This window comes from Centruroides sculpturatus, unplaced genomic scaffold (genome assembly GCF_000671375.1).
Source record: "Centruroides sculpturatus isolate CEXI.00-Female unplaced genomic scaffold, Cexi_2.0 scaffold203, whole genome shotgun sequence".
NCBI lineage: Eukaryota > Metazoa > Arthropoda > Arachnida > Scorpiones > Buthidae > Centruroides > Centruroides sculpturatus.
Window position 1 is genome coordinate 25091 of NW_019384324.1, and position 15857 is coordinate 40947.

The 15857-nt window shown below is 31.4% G+C and overlaps 1 protein-coding gene across 6 annotated transcripts in view; it reads right to left on the bottom strand.

The window, feature by feature from the left end:
- Nucleotides 1-10462: 10462 nt before the first annotated feature.
- Nucleotides 10463-15857, bottom strand: part of LOC111626511 (endonuclease/exonuclease/phosphatase family domain-containing protein 1-like) — a 72534-nt gene continuing 67139 nt past the window's right edge. For all 6 annotated transcript variants that reach the window (XM_023369921.1, XM_023369936.1, XM_023369928.1 and 3 more), the window contains exons 8-9: nt 12370-12495; nt 10463-12299 (exon numbers count right to left, since the gene is read on the bottom strand). In XM_023369921.1, the coding sequence (XP_023225689.1) occupies nt 11995-12299; nt 12370-12495 (431 nt within the window). In that variant the 3' untranslated portion in view covers nt 10463-11994. The remainder of the gene's footprint in view (nt 12300-12369; nt 12496-15857) is intronic.

Here is a 15857-nt window from a genome sequence, read left to right on the forward strand (position 1 = left end):
TATATGTATGTATATATATATGTGTGTGTACTATAAAAAAAAAACACATATATATTACTACTACAGGCGCGCCCTCTAAATGTCGTCCACCTCCGTCCGAATTAATTAATAATAATAATTTATTATTCTCCGAGCGATTTTTGTAGTTATTAGTTTCTTGGGTTTCGCCTTTCTCTTAGGGATTTTTTTAGGGATTAAAGGATAATTTACCGTGTGGCTTATCTTTGACGTTAATGAGCGCTTGTGCCGTTCTATCGGAAGGATAATCAATATATCGACGTCTGAATCAGATTTAGATTTTTCTTTTTTGGCTTTTGTCCTTTTTTATTTTTACTTGTTTTATACCTGGATTGTGCACTCTTTTATCTATTATTATTTTTTCTTTCTTTCTTTTCTCTCTCTCTTTCTCTTTACCTCAGCGTTTAATTTTTCTTGCTAGAATTAACATCGGCTGGAGTGCAGTTTGTTCTCGTTTAATTGGCATTTTCTTTTATGTATTAGATGGTCTCTCTCTTTTTTTTTTTTATATCGTTCATTATGTTGTTGACTCGGACCTTCTCGTCTTTTTCCATTGATAATTTTGCTCTTTTCCTTCTTAATTATATACAACTTTTTACGCATACAATTTAAATTTTTTTGTTTTTAATTATGAGGAAATTTTAAGCCCTATTTTATGCTTAAAATTATTCATTTATTCGTAATTTTTAATTAATTTTGATTATAAAAACCCTTCTGATTTATTTTAAAATTTTTCATTAATTTTTTATATTTTTCTTCTTTAATTAATTCCGGTTCAATTTTCGTTTATTTATTTATTTTGGGCCAATTTTAAGCATAAAATTGGACCAAACTTTCTGATTTCATTAATATATTTTTCATTCATTTTTAAGATACTTTTAGCCCCAATTTTGCGTCTAAAACCTCCAAATTTTACCATTTTTTAGTTTTTTTTTTTCAAATTTTAAATTATAAAATATTTATTAAACCGAATTTCAATTCTTAACATATTTTTCAGTTAATTTTTTACTATATTTCTGAAATTTTTATAATATTTTGCTTTAACTAGAAGGAAAAGATGCGATTTTAAATATGTAAAGCCAGAATATCAATTCCATGTCTGCTTTATTTTTTATTTTTTTAACTTTCGATGCTTAATTTAGCGATGGGAATCGATCGCAATCGATCTTAAAAACGGGCAAGTCTATATATTTTTTTTTATAATGGGCTCGGAAATATATATATTTTTCTAACCTGCACGAAAATCTTTTTGCCCTTCCTCCGATATTAGCGCTTGCATCGGTGCCACCGCGTTCTAGAACCCAAAAATGGTTGGCGTGATTACGTAAACGATCACATAAATTGCACCTGTTGATCACGCGACCACCGGAAGCCGATCCTTTCTCTATTAATCACGGGGTCCGGCAAAAGCCGCTAACAGCCGAAAAGCGATCACGCGACCAAATTCGTAGCGCAATCCTTATCCAGGTTAAAATCACGCGACCTTGTTCTCGTAGCCGCTCGACTTCTGCAGAAAGTCCATCACGCCACTAGACACTTAACCCAGTGACCAACTTTACCTATGTCATTTTTAAAACTTTCTCCCCGAAGATCGCGTGACCGGCCTTCGCGAATTAGGGATCAATTTTCGTGTAAATCTCGAAAGTGAATTTCGCACGGAAAATTTTTATTAGATATTATTAATATCACATTTCTCGTTTTAATTATATAACTGACCTAAATTTTTTTTCGGGGTTTGTTAAAAAAAAGGAAGGAAAAAAAAAAATGTCCGAACACGTCGTCGATAATAAGTTCGGCTGGCAGTCATTTTTCATTCGTAGCGCCATCTGCTGTCAATAATCTGGAGCGAGTTTTGTCGTCTGCTTTTAAATTCCAGGCCGCAAACTCATCAATCATACTTTATAATGGCCTAAAGAATGAATAAATTGCATTTTTCGGTAAGATCTTTTCCCACTTATAAATAATTTTTACCATTTATCCATTTATAAAGCTTAAGGTGTGTTTATTTTTAAAATATATTTTGAGTCATTCAAAAGCAAATTTATATTTTCACTTTTTATTTTAAATTTCAAACATTTTGCAATGAAAATGGATATGAAGTGACTAAATTAATTTAAAAATTTCACTCAAATTAAGCTTTTGCAGGGTTACAAAGGTCAAGGGTCAAAGTTAAATGCCAAATTATAAGTTGACAGACTCATCAAACAGAAAAAGGGACTGGACTGGTTGGCTGGATCCTACATTGACTTTCCATTGTGTCTGCACTATTGTCACCTTTCTGCATTACCTGGGCTCCAGAGAACTAGGCCAATGTTGCAGCCGAAAAAGTGGCATTGACTCCAAGTCACCCGCCAATATACCCACTGCCCCGACTAGTGCAACCTGGGAATGCTTATGTGACTTTTTATAGTGGAGAACCCTTCTGGTAGAGGGATACTTGCTGCTCTCTCTCTATACCAGTAATCTCCAAACTTTTTTGATCGCATACCCCTAAGACGAAAATAATTATAAGTACCCCTCTATGTGGTTTAGAGTACTACATCCGCTAGATATATATATGTATGTATATATATATGTGTGTGTACTATAAAAAAAAAACACATATATATTACTACTACAGGCGCGCCCTCTAAATGTCGTCCACCTCCGTCCGAATTAATTAATAATAATAATTTATTATTCTCCGAGCGATTTTTGTAGTTATTAGTTTCTTGGGTTTCGCCTTTCTCTTAGGGATTTTTTTAGGGATTAAAGGATAATTTACCGTGTGGCTTATCTTTGACGTTAATGAGCGCTTGTGCCGTTCTATCGGAAGGATAATCAATATATCGACGTCTGAATCAGATTTAGATTTTTCTTTTTTGGCTTTTGTCCTTTTTTATTTTTACTTGTTTTATACCTGGATTGTGCACTCTTTTATCTATTATTATTTTTTCTTTCTTTCTTTTCTCTCTCTCTTTCTCTTTACCTCAGCGTTTAATTTTTCTTGCTAGAATTAACATCGGCTGGAGTGCAGTTTGTTCTCGTTTAATTGGCATTTTCTTTTATGTATTAGATGGTCTCTCTCTTTTTTTTTTTTATATCGTTCATTATGTTGTTGACTCGGACCTTCTCGTCTTTTTCCATTGATAATTTTGCTCTTTTCCTTCTTAATTATATACAACTTTTTACGCATACAATTTAAATTTTTTTGTTTTTAATTATGAGGAAATTTTAAGCCCTATTTTATGCTTAAAATTATTCATTTATTCGTAATTTTTAATTAATTTTGATTATAAAAACCCTTCTGATTTATTTTAAAATTTTTCATTAATTTTTTATATTTTTCTTCTTTAATTAATTCCGGTTCAATTTTCGTTTATTTATTTATTTTGGGCCAATTTTAAGCATAAAATTGGACCAAACTTTCTGATTTCATTAATATATTTTTCATTCATTTTTAAGATACTTTTAGCCCCAATTTTGCGTCTAAAACCTCCAAATTTTACCATTTTTTAGTTTTTTTTTTTCAAATTTTAAATTATAAAATATTTATTAAACCGAATTTCAATTCTTAACATATTTTTCAGTTAATTTTTTACTATATTTCTGAAATTTTTATAATATTTTGCTTTAACTAGAAGGAAAAGATGCGATTTTAAATATGTAAAGCCAGAATATCAATTCCATGTCTGCTTTATTTTTTATTTTTTTAACTTTCGATGCTTAATTTAGCGATGGGAATCGATCGCAATCGATCTTAAAAACGGGCAAGTCTATATATTTTTTTTTATAATGGGCTCGGAAATATATATATTTTTCTAACCTGCACGAAAATCTTTTTGCCCTTCCTCCGATATTAGCGCTTGCATCGGTGCCACCGCGTTCTAGAACCCAAAAATGGTTGGCGTGATTACGTAAACGATCACATAAATTGCACCTGTTGATCACGCGACCACCGGAAGCCGATCCTTTCTCTATTAATCACGGGGTCCGGCAAAAGCCGCTAACAGCCGAAAAGCGATCACGCGACCAAATTCGTAGCGCAATCCTTATCCAGGTTAAAATCACGCGACCTTGTTCTCGTAGCCGCTCGACTTCTGCAGAAAGTCCATCACGCCACTAGACACTTAACCCAGTGACCAACTTTACCTATGTCATTTTTAAAACTTTCTCCCCGAAGATCGCGTGACCGGCCTTCGCGAATTAGGGATCAATTTTCGTGTAAATCTCGAAAGTGAATTTCGCACGGAAAATTTTTATTAGATATTATTAATATCACATTTCTCGTTTTAATTATATAACTGACCTAAATTTTTTTTCGGGGTTTGTTAAAAAAAAGGAAGGAAAAAAGAAAAAAGAAATATTCTAGAGATCCATAAAAATCCTCCGATACAAATTTCAATTATTATGGTTAATAAAAATGCTCCCAGTCACGTACTTCGGTTATTATTGTTCATAAAACAACACTCACGCTAACATTTTCGAGCGATACGNTTAGATATTATTAATATCACATTTCTCGTTTTAATTATATAACTGACCTAAATTTTTTTTCGGGGTTTGTTAAAAAAAAGGAAGGAAAAAAAAAAATGTCCGAACACGTCGTCGATAATAAGTTCGGCTGGCAGTCATTTTTCATTCGTAGCGCCATCTGCTGTCAATAATCTGGAGCGAGTTTTGTCGTCTGCTTTTAAATTCCAGGCCGCAAACTCATCAATCATACTTTATAATGGCCTAAAGAATGAATAAATTGCATTTTTCGGTAAGATCTTTTCCCACTTATAAATAATTTTTACCATTTATCCATTTATAAAGCTTAAGGTGTGTTTATTTTTAAAATATATTTTGAGTCATTCAAAAGCAAATTTATATTTTCACTTTTTATTTTAAATTTCAAACATTTTGCAATGAAAATGGATATGAAGTGACTAAATTAATTTAAAAATTTCACTCAAATTAAGCTTTTGCAGGGTTACAAAGGTCAAGGGTCAAAGTTAAATGCCAAATTATAAGTTGACAGACTCATCAAACAGAAAAAGGGACTGGACTGGTTGGCTGGATCCTACATTGACTTTCCATTGTGTCTGCACTATTGTCACCTTTCTGCATTACCTGGGCTCCAGAGAACTAGGCCAATGTTGCAGCCGAAAAAGTGGCATTGACTCCAAGTCACCCGCCAATATACCCACTGCCCCGACTAGTGCAACCTGGGAATGCTTATGTGACTTTTCATAGTGGAGAACCCTTCTGGTAGAGGGATACTTGCTGCTCTCTCTCTATACCAGTAATCTCCAAACTTTTTTGATCGCATACCCCTAAGACGAAAATAATTATAAGTACCCCTCTATAATATAATAAAATTTGCTAAATTTCCACTATAAATACATAATTCCTGCTAAATTTCCTGCTAATCGCAATTTGAATTTTTTCCGTGTATGATCGCAAGTGATTGTGAGACTACTTCTTCGGGGGATGACCGTAAGATTAGACAGACTATGGACAGGACACACATACAGTATTTTGAAGGTAAACTTGGTGTACCCCCAAGTATCATTTTGCATACCCCCTTGGGTACACGTACCCCCACTTTGGAGACCACTGCTCTATACTATGACATGCAGTGCTATGCATTTCAATGCAAAGTCGATATGGGATCCACTGAACCAGTCCCAAAATATTTGCTATTTATATATATGATTACATATGAAAATTCTTGATTCTGCAAGCAATAAGAGGGCCCTTTCATGTCTTTCAATCAACATGGCTAAGCCACAATTAAGGTAACTTGATGACTGGAGTCCTAACGTATCAGTCCACTAGTAGCTAAATGGATAAAACCACTGAATGATGTAGCTGGTGGCAGGTTTATGCCTCACCAATAGGCTGGCTATGTATAGTTTTATTCAAGTGTTTAAAGCCTCAATTGGGCCAGTTTCACATTGAAAATTCTCCCCTTTTGTATTTCAAAATTCAAAACCTTTAGTCAGAGGTGTATAGATGATTGGCACACTCAAATCAAAAATATTTATCAAAATGCACTTGCCAAGCATGATAAATGCATTTCTCTTCTTTATAATTAACCTCCATGTGTATTTTCTATTTTTGAACAATACCCGAAGAGCTTATAAGATCAAAAACGTTTGTTTTACGGAGAAATAACCAGATGCTGGAGTAATCTAGACTTGAATCTGGGTCCTCTAATGCAGTAGGTTGATTTCTTATTGCTGTTTCTTCTCGCGATTCTTTGTGCGCTATATTATATTATTATGCGCTAACTATATTTAGAAACTCTTGCACAGTTTTCTTTCCATGCTACCTAATATTTTGTGTAGTTGAAAGTTTGATCTTATGGCTAATATTAAATCTGTGAATTCATGTTTAATATCCTATTCTATTAATTAAAATGCTAAAAATTGCTTTATTTATCATAGGTTGTAATTTTTTTTATCAACATTGTTATTCTGAAAGTGTCAGATCAGCCAAAAGAAACTAATTTTTTATCATCACATCATATCTTCAGAATTAGAAGTGTATTGAGAGAAATGTCTTCTTTAGGTCTCTGATTTATTCTCCTATATTTTCTTTAACCTTTAGTAGATATTGCAGTTAGAAGATCTTGAATGATCCTTATACATCAAAATATTTCAAATTTGCACAATAAAACTGAAAATACAGAATAGGAAATGAAGTTTGTATTTTCTATTCTGTATTTTCAGTTCAGGCACTGTTCTTATCAATTTTTATGTTCACAACACTGAATAGAAAAAATAATCTTTTAAGAACTTTCTGTTATATTCACAACCAAGGATCAAGAGTTTGAAAATTAGTTAATCTCTTACTCTTTCACTTTGCATTTATTACGTGAATGCTTATTAACTAACTACTAATTCTCTATCCTTGGTTTGAATAGACATAAGAGGTTTTTTTTAAATTAAGTCTTCTACAAGTTTAGTCAAGCCATAATGGAACAATCGCATGGATGTGAAAGATGTCTATGTAAACAATAGAGACCATCCATAAAATTTTCTAATGATCTAACTTGTACTCAAACCAGGATCTTGCAACATTTTAGGTTGCATTTTAATTATAACATGAAAATGACATTTTAAACTCCAGCAGAATCATTAAATAGGTTGAAAACATTTCTAATTTAGTCATCGTCAAGTAAAGCATTTGAGATGGACGACCAATTTGAAGTTTTGAGCATCAAAGTTGAAAATTGGCCAATTTAGCCATCTGTTTATCTCTCTAACTGTTAGTTGTGTCTATTGTTGAGCATAGACTGTTTCTAAATATATTATTCTCTAGAAATAAGACTCATAAACTTGAAACATACATGTGTGAAATTTTGTTAACCTATGAAATGTTTTTATATCCACAATTTTATAGCCAATTATAAAAAGTTAGTTGCTTAAATAATTGAAGTCTACAATGCAACTCTTCCCATAACTCATTAAATTGAAAAAGTGAAGTCTGAAATTCAGATATCAATGTGAGATATTGTATTAAAATTACGTGTTTTAAACCATCACATTAACACATACATAATTACCATTTGGGTTTAATTATAGATTATTTATTTCAAGTTTTCATGAGACATAAAAACCATCTAGTGACAGAATTTGCAATATTTTGAGTCACGGAATTAACAAACCAACTTATAATTTGAGAAAATCAATATGTAGGGTAAATTTACAATGGATATAATTTTATTTGGTGGTGGTGGAGGTGTCTGAAAAGTTACTGTGCAGTGAGAAATTTGTAATGACATTAAAGTTATACATGCAATATTGCAAACAAGACTTGCTAGTTGTATGCAATACTGTATGTATAACTGGTCAACTAGTACCGAATGGACAACATACAAGTTTTGCATGCAATACCATGTGCACAAGTTTTCAGACACCTTGTATCAAAAGTGAAGCAGTGCCTGCTAAGTAAAAACAGCAAAGAATTTTATTAAAATAAATATTTTATTTTGTTGTTTCTGAGGGATATTTCTAACAAACAAGTCTAGACATCAAGACACACCTTTTAATTGCTTGGTATTCTGACAAGTATTTCGGATAAATCTTTACTTGTCACAATAAACTTTTTGCTGGTTTAGCAATGTATACAAGATCAACAAGAACTTGATAATGGAATTTTTAAATGACCAAAAGAACTTATTACAACACCTTTATAACTAAAATAAGGTCTTTGATTACTGGTATTAGTTATTTATTTGTTTTGCATATTTATTTGTCATTAAAATAACAAATTTGGCATCAACATTTAACAAATAAAAGAACTGTAATCTTAGAAATGAAAATTATTTGTTGCAAAATTTATTTGTATTTTTTATAATATATTATAGCGAAATGAAATGAATACACAAATTACATGATATGAAAATAAATATTCATCCAAGTGTCATTTTGCATTATTCATTACAATAATAAAATTAGCCAAAAGGCAATTGCAAATCTGGTTTTAGAAAAATGATGAATTAAAATTAATAAAACAGAAAATGCTCAAATACAAAAATCATGTGTTTTTGTTTTTTGTATCACTTCTGTTTGTCTTCTTCAATCATTACAGCTTTCTGAACAAACTCAAACCCCACATTTTCCATCAAGCCATGTAAGTGAAACGTGCACAATGTCTGAAAACTTATTGTGCAGTGATAAATTTGTAATGATGCTAAAGTTATGGTCTTGTGCGATACCATACCTAAAGGATGCATGTCTTATGTTTCCATTTTGCAGATGGCTTTACTACTTGCTCACAGAAGACTTCTTTGTTGATTGAATAACATCCTGTTGAATCCCACTGCACAGTAACTTCTCGGACACCTTGTATATATTTATGCTTGCAATCATTCTCTGGATTGGGTTTGTGAATTTTAAGAGAAAAATAATTTTTTTTGTAGTTTTATCCTCTAATAATCCATTCCACTTCAAGTATATACTTTTAGTGGTTGATAATTGTTAACAAAAACTGAATTAAATTTATTTTTATGAACAAAAATTTCCTACTATAATTACCTTTATAGGATTTTAAACTCTGCTAGTTCCCATGATTACTGTAGCCATTCAGTCATAGACAGAGCATGAGTACTGTCAAACATGTCTGGTATCTCCTGAATACTGCAGTGGGACAATGTTCAGGAAAACCTGTTTCCCTCAGAGAACTTTTAGATTGTGCGCAGAGTGGGCCAACATTCCTTGGGTGAGATAACAGAAATCATCGATTCCATGTGAAGGCTTTGTGATTTTACTGTACTTAAGTAGCATTTGTATCATATGGATACTTTGAAATAAAAAGACATTGTCTGTATATGGATAAAATGAACAACTTAGAATAAAAATGCCATCAAATTGACATCAAAGTATACACTTTTTCACAAAACAGAGCTGCTATATTTTTAATATATGCTTGTTTGAAAAATTTTAAATTACAGATTCAAATCTAATTTAATTGGCTGATTTCTGTAGAACTATTATTTGAGAAAGAATATTCAAGACCACCAAAATGAGTGGCATTGCACTTAGTTTTCATAAATTTTATCTTTAGACATGGCTGGCTGTCTGATTTTAATTTGTCTTAGTAAAGGAGAATTTTTAATTTTAAACAAACACACTACATAAGAAATGTTTTAAAATAAGACATCAAAATCTTAGGATTTACAAACATGACTGATGATAACAATCTTTATTTTTGCATAGAACTATACAATCAAATGTAATTACAATTAAATTTGCTAATTCATTGGTTTTTTCCCCTAGACAAAAGGAATATGATGTAAAAAAAATAACATATATACCCTTGTCTTTTTAATATACAACCAGGAAATCTTTACATAAGTACTTTCGTATTGTCGAATATTCCACGCAAATACAATATCGAGAATAACTTTTAAATTTTAAACAAGACAATAAAGATTTTTGCAAGATACGAAAAGAAAACAAAGTTTTCAAAAGCAAATTGCACTAGTCCTTACCGTTTTTGAACAGACTATGCACACTTCTTGATACAATCTTCTTTTATAAATCAAATTACTTAGCATTTAAAGAATATTTGCAAAAAACTAAATTTATTTTTTGAGAACTTCATTCCAGCTAATACATACATATATATATATATATATTTTTTTTTTACAAATTTACAATTTTACTATTTATTAAATTCGTTCTTTGTACAGTTTTGTTTTCAACAATCGATATGTGCCATAAATATTTATCGAACGGGAACTAAAAAAATATATTCATATCGACTTATAGCAAAATGATTCATAATTTAAAAGCCAAATTGTGTGATGCATATTAAAGAATAAAAAAAAAAAATATATATATTGTTATCACAGATAAACAATCCTATTGAGAACAGAAACCTTGCTGTTTATTAATAATATATTTATCACATGCACCTCTAGTGGGTTTCAATAATCAAATAAATATTTGACTATAGGCTATTTACATACTTTTTTTTTTTTTAATATAGATAAATATTCAAATCACAAAGAATTTACATCTTTCTTTTCATAGTTAGAAGTATAAAAATCAAAAACAAAAACTTATATTTCTTATAATATTAAAACAGTCTCTAACAATGTCTGATATGAAAATTTAACATTGTGTCATGGAGCAAAAATATAACAAAACTTAACAATCTATACACAGTTTAATTTCGCACATCGCTTTCGTCTCGAAATCTCATCAAACAATTTGTACTGTTAATTTCGCACCAGTTCTCGGAGTTTACGAAGAAATCAAAATTAATTTTTCCCCCGCTCGGACTCTTTCTTCCGAGTTCATCTTGGGTTTTGTCGGAAATGCGCAATGCATGTCTTCTCTTTGAAAAATTTTACAGATGCTGAATTTTGGACGGAAATTTTGATTTTTATCTTTAATCTTTTTTTTTTTTATCTTTTTTTTTTTTGTTCAGTAGATTTAAAATTTTAAAATTTTTCTTTTTTCTTTAAATATTATTAATTCCATTAATAACTTTTAGCAATTGTTAACAACCAAACCGATTAAATTTTACGTTCTGAAAATGTAAAATGATATTCAAAGAAAGCATTGCGAACGAAACAGAATTAAGTCAAAGGAACTGCATAACAGTAAACAATTAACAATTACATAGTTACAATAAACGGGACAAGTACTTCGTGTCATGCTTAAAAGAAGTACAAATATAAATAACTTGATTAACAATCTAATTCTGCTTACATAAGTGCTAGGCATGACATTTTTAGTAGACTGATCGGGCCGACAGAACAAGTAACCAAGGACGGTGTAAAAATTTTTGAACTGTTTATCGTCTAAAATTTTGGATAAAAAGGCACTTATATGAGGTGAATTGTGTGCATATCAGTGCGTCGAAATTAATTCAAAACCGCAATAATTGCAAGAAGGAATCTGGGAAAACAAAGTACACAATCTTAATCACGAAAAACAGAACAAATAATTGATATTGATATTGAAAAGAAGTTATCCTGGTTGTATGGTTTGCAGGAGATGTCATACGCTAGCACCAATGTTCACAGTTAGGAACAATGGATAGCATATTCAAATTAAATATGAAGGCATTGAAACTATATAAATCAAACAATCCTAGACGGAGTGCCGATAACATTTATCAAGTTTGTCTTTTTGCTGTTTTGGCTCGTTAAAGAACTGCATTTTTAATAAAAATGCCATTTTTCATCCCAAAGATGAGCTTTTTATGGATCAATTTAAAATACCTGTCTTAAAATAACTGCATAAAAATGTTATGTATGTATGTATGTATGTATGTATGTATATATATGTATATTTTTCTTTCCTTAAAAAGTGTCATTATTGATATTTGGCTGTTTATTCTGCACAAAAAGAAAAAACAAATATATATATTGTATAAATTAAAATGTTTAAATAGTAATAATGTCCCTTACAAAACTTTTCATTTGTTCATGCTATAATGCCAGCCTGGAATGGAAGACAGCACCATTAAAGAAACTGCCATTTACCGTAATTAGTTCAAAAATATAGTTTTTCCATTTTCCGTTAGCTCCATCTGATTCTTCTTCTTTTTCCTACTCCAAGTATCTAGCCACCTCCTCTTCTTACAGGTTTCTTCTTTAACAGGTTGAGAATTCACAGAGTTTGTACAGTTTTCTTCTAACACTTGACACACGCCATTGGCTAGAGGAGTGTCGGCGGAATTCGTCGCATAGATCTCGACCCACACTGGACAGCTGTCTCCGACGCTTCCACCCCAGAGCCAGCCGTTAGGAATAGCAAGATGGCTAAGTCCTTCTCGTATAACACCCCAGTTCCCTATAAAATTATACTGCTTAGCATTTATAATTTAAGATTTTTAAAAGATAATAATTCTTACTTTTCTTACCCGTAAATATCTTCTTTATGTTCTGATTAACTACAATGAAACTTTCTTGATGATTATTTACTAAGTTAGTTGATATACCTTCGGGCAGAAGATGACAGTATTCAGAATGAGTGATTGTTATATTTTCTGAAGAAAAGAGAAAATATTAATATCTTATATTTAAAAATTAATTTTTATTATTAAATCTAATCTGTGATACTTGTTTGATATATGTAGTACATTCAAAATTTCGCAGAAAATGTCTATAATGTGTGTAGATAGAGTGAGAATGACTCAGATTTATTTTAAATACTTAGCAACATGTCTATTCATGCATTTCGTGACATGTTGAAAGCAAGATTTCGGAGTCCAGTTTAACACAAAAATGTCCAGTATTGAAGAAAAAATAAACATCAAATTTTGTGTCCTTTTGAAGAACACACTTCAGCAAAGTCTGGAAATGTTATCAGCAGCTTATGGGGTTCACCTCTTCACTGCACGAAATACCAAAAATTCAAAGCAAATGAGTTGATTGCCACTGCAAAAAGTACGCTTCAGATGGTCGCAAATGAGAGGTTCCGAGATGTTTTCGGAAAAGTGTATGACAGATGAAGTGTGTTGCTGCAGAAGGCAAATGCTTTGATAGTAGTGTTGTCTAAATGTACATAGAGTCAACAAAAATCTTTTCCACACACTTTTTGAATGTACCATGTATAAATACTAAAAGCAACACATATTCCAAAGAAATTTAATAATATTGTAATCATCACAATATCATAACTATAATATAAACTATTATCCCACAACACATGCACATACATTCATAACTCTTTTTACATAAGAAATACATTATTTGTGCAATCATTAGTATCAGATGGTAGCACTGCCTTGGCCTTATTGCAAAATGATGTGTTAGATTATTTATCAGGCTATACAGTAATACCCCGAACTTATGCGATAGGTGGGACTGAGCGATAACTGCGTAAGTCGAATTCGCGTAAGTCAAGGTATAATTTCGCAATTTGTGTAAAATCCAAGTCGGATGTATGTAAGATAATAAATGTTCTCGTGAATCTTATCTTGTCATTTGATTTGTTCACGGTTACAAGAAATCACCACATAGAGTCTCTCGAGTCTCCGTAGATATAACAAACACAGAAATAAATAACACAAAATAAATTGTAGCTATGTGTTGATTCTGCGTGACACGTCTGAACATATAAGCTGAAAAATAGTGTAGGAGGAGTGAGTAATCAAGAGTTGCCTGGCACTCAAACAAAAGACGAATCGACGAGATTTGAAAATTGCGTAACTCTGAGTTTGCGTAAGTCGGGGTAGCGCAAGTCGAGGTATTACTGTATTAAAGATAAATAGATTAGGCTGTAGAGGGCTAAGGACACTAAAGCTGTCTCCAGTTAGTGCCAAGAGTGACCGGAACGGTTATATCTAAATAAATAAATTAATAACTCTGGAAGCAAAGATTGGATGTCCGAGTAGCATAACTGGCAATACACCTAGACAGTAAGTAGGAGTTGCAGGTTTGAGTCCCACTCCAACCTGATCATTTTTTCCAGAATACTCTAAATTAAAAATTAATTTAGTTCTAATTATTAAATTAGCCTTAACATAGCTTAAATCATCTGGTGGATTGCTTGACAATACTAATTGAATCAGGATGTTGTATGCATTATTACATTTAACTTTTATTTATTTACTTTTTGATAACCTAATATTCGAGCAAATAGGTTCAACAGCTCAGATAGTAGGTTATCCAAGTACAGTATGACGCAGATTTGTATTTTGGTGAGTATTACAATGTTCTTTGTAACCTGTCTCTTTTTAACTCTAGAACAATTGATCGGCTCCATAACCTGTTCCTTTACTTTGACAATCATTGTCTTCTCTCACATCAATGTTGTGAAGTAATAGATCACCGCTCAACTGTTTTCATAGTGTATCAAAGAGATTTGTTATTGCACACAATAATAAAATGAGCTGAAATAAAGGTTAAAATGAAATTAGTTTTTCTTTAAAGAACCTTTTTAAGCTTATAAAACCTAAAATAGGACACAATGAAAGTATTCATTTTCAACCTTTATTTTCATTTATTTTAACAGTCAGGTTTTTCTATTTTGAGACTTTGCAATGCTGTATAAATTTATTTCAATTGATGTATTACTGAAAACAATACTAGAATATACAGTATGTTCAAACAATTACTAATGCCTGATCACATTTCACTAATAAACAGGATTTCATCGTTCCTCAACAACTGTTAATGATTGTATTACAAATTAATTAGTAATAAAAATATAATTCAAGACTGTCATTTTATTATTGTTTGGACAATTAAATAACAATGACAATCTTTTTATTATTGTGTGCAATAAGAAATCTCTTTGATATACTAGGAAAACAGCTGTTGAGTGTCGAAAATGTCCTTTAAAGAAAAACTACTTTCTTTTTAACCTTTATTTTGGCTCATTTTATTATCCAACATCTCTCAAAACACAACAATTAGTATAAAGCCACACAGTCATAAAGATTGAGCTGTTTTCTGGCAATTACAATTTTAATTGCTAATTAATTTGTCCTAGAGCAGGGGTGTCCAACCTTTTTGTTTCTCTGGGCCACATTGGAAGAAATCATGGAGTTTTGGGCCACAAGTATAATATATATACTTGTGGCCCAAGTATATTTTGACCCAATCCTTAAATATACAAGTACAGTGGGTGATCGATTAACGAACATAATCCATTCCAAGACTTTGTTCGCTATCCGAATTGTTCGTTAACCGATTATCGATTTACCATAGGTTAATCAAATTCCCATAGGTTTCTATGGGAATTTGATTAATTCATTCTGGAGACCCCCAAAAAATAAAAATATATATACTTTCTTACTACGTTTATTCACATGTAATAATAAAAATACATATATACATGGTCTTGCATTTTTATTAGTCATGTTTTTTTCCATTTGTTGGGGTTAAAGAATCTGTCCAATGTCAATTGCTTTTCTGTCTTCTTCATGATTTTTCAGAAGTAATTAATAGCATTGTAATTGTAGAGATCTATAGGCCTATTAACCTCAACCTGGTTTGAATGTCATTTTAAGACCATTGTTCTGACATCTCTCAATTCTTCAAAAGATCTTTAATAGCAGATATCGACATAAATCCGCATTTTCAGAAGAAAACGTTAAAGAATTGTTTCTGTCAGAAATATAAAAGGCTGGAATTACAAGGGAGAGTTTCAAAGTTCGGGGGAATACTATCTGATCAGTATATACTGGGTAGAATGTCGTTGTTGACATCTCCCGCACTCCGAAAAGTTTTGAATTGTTGCCTGAGACAAAGGAAGACCAATTGGCATTTGTTATTTATGTCGCTTTTTCTTGTGTTTGTTCAGTGAAGTGTTCATTATCCAAACATGTGTTTGTTGTCCAATCATAAAAATCTTTTGCGAAAATGTTCATTATCCGATTTGTTCGTTATCTGATCTGTTCAT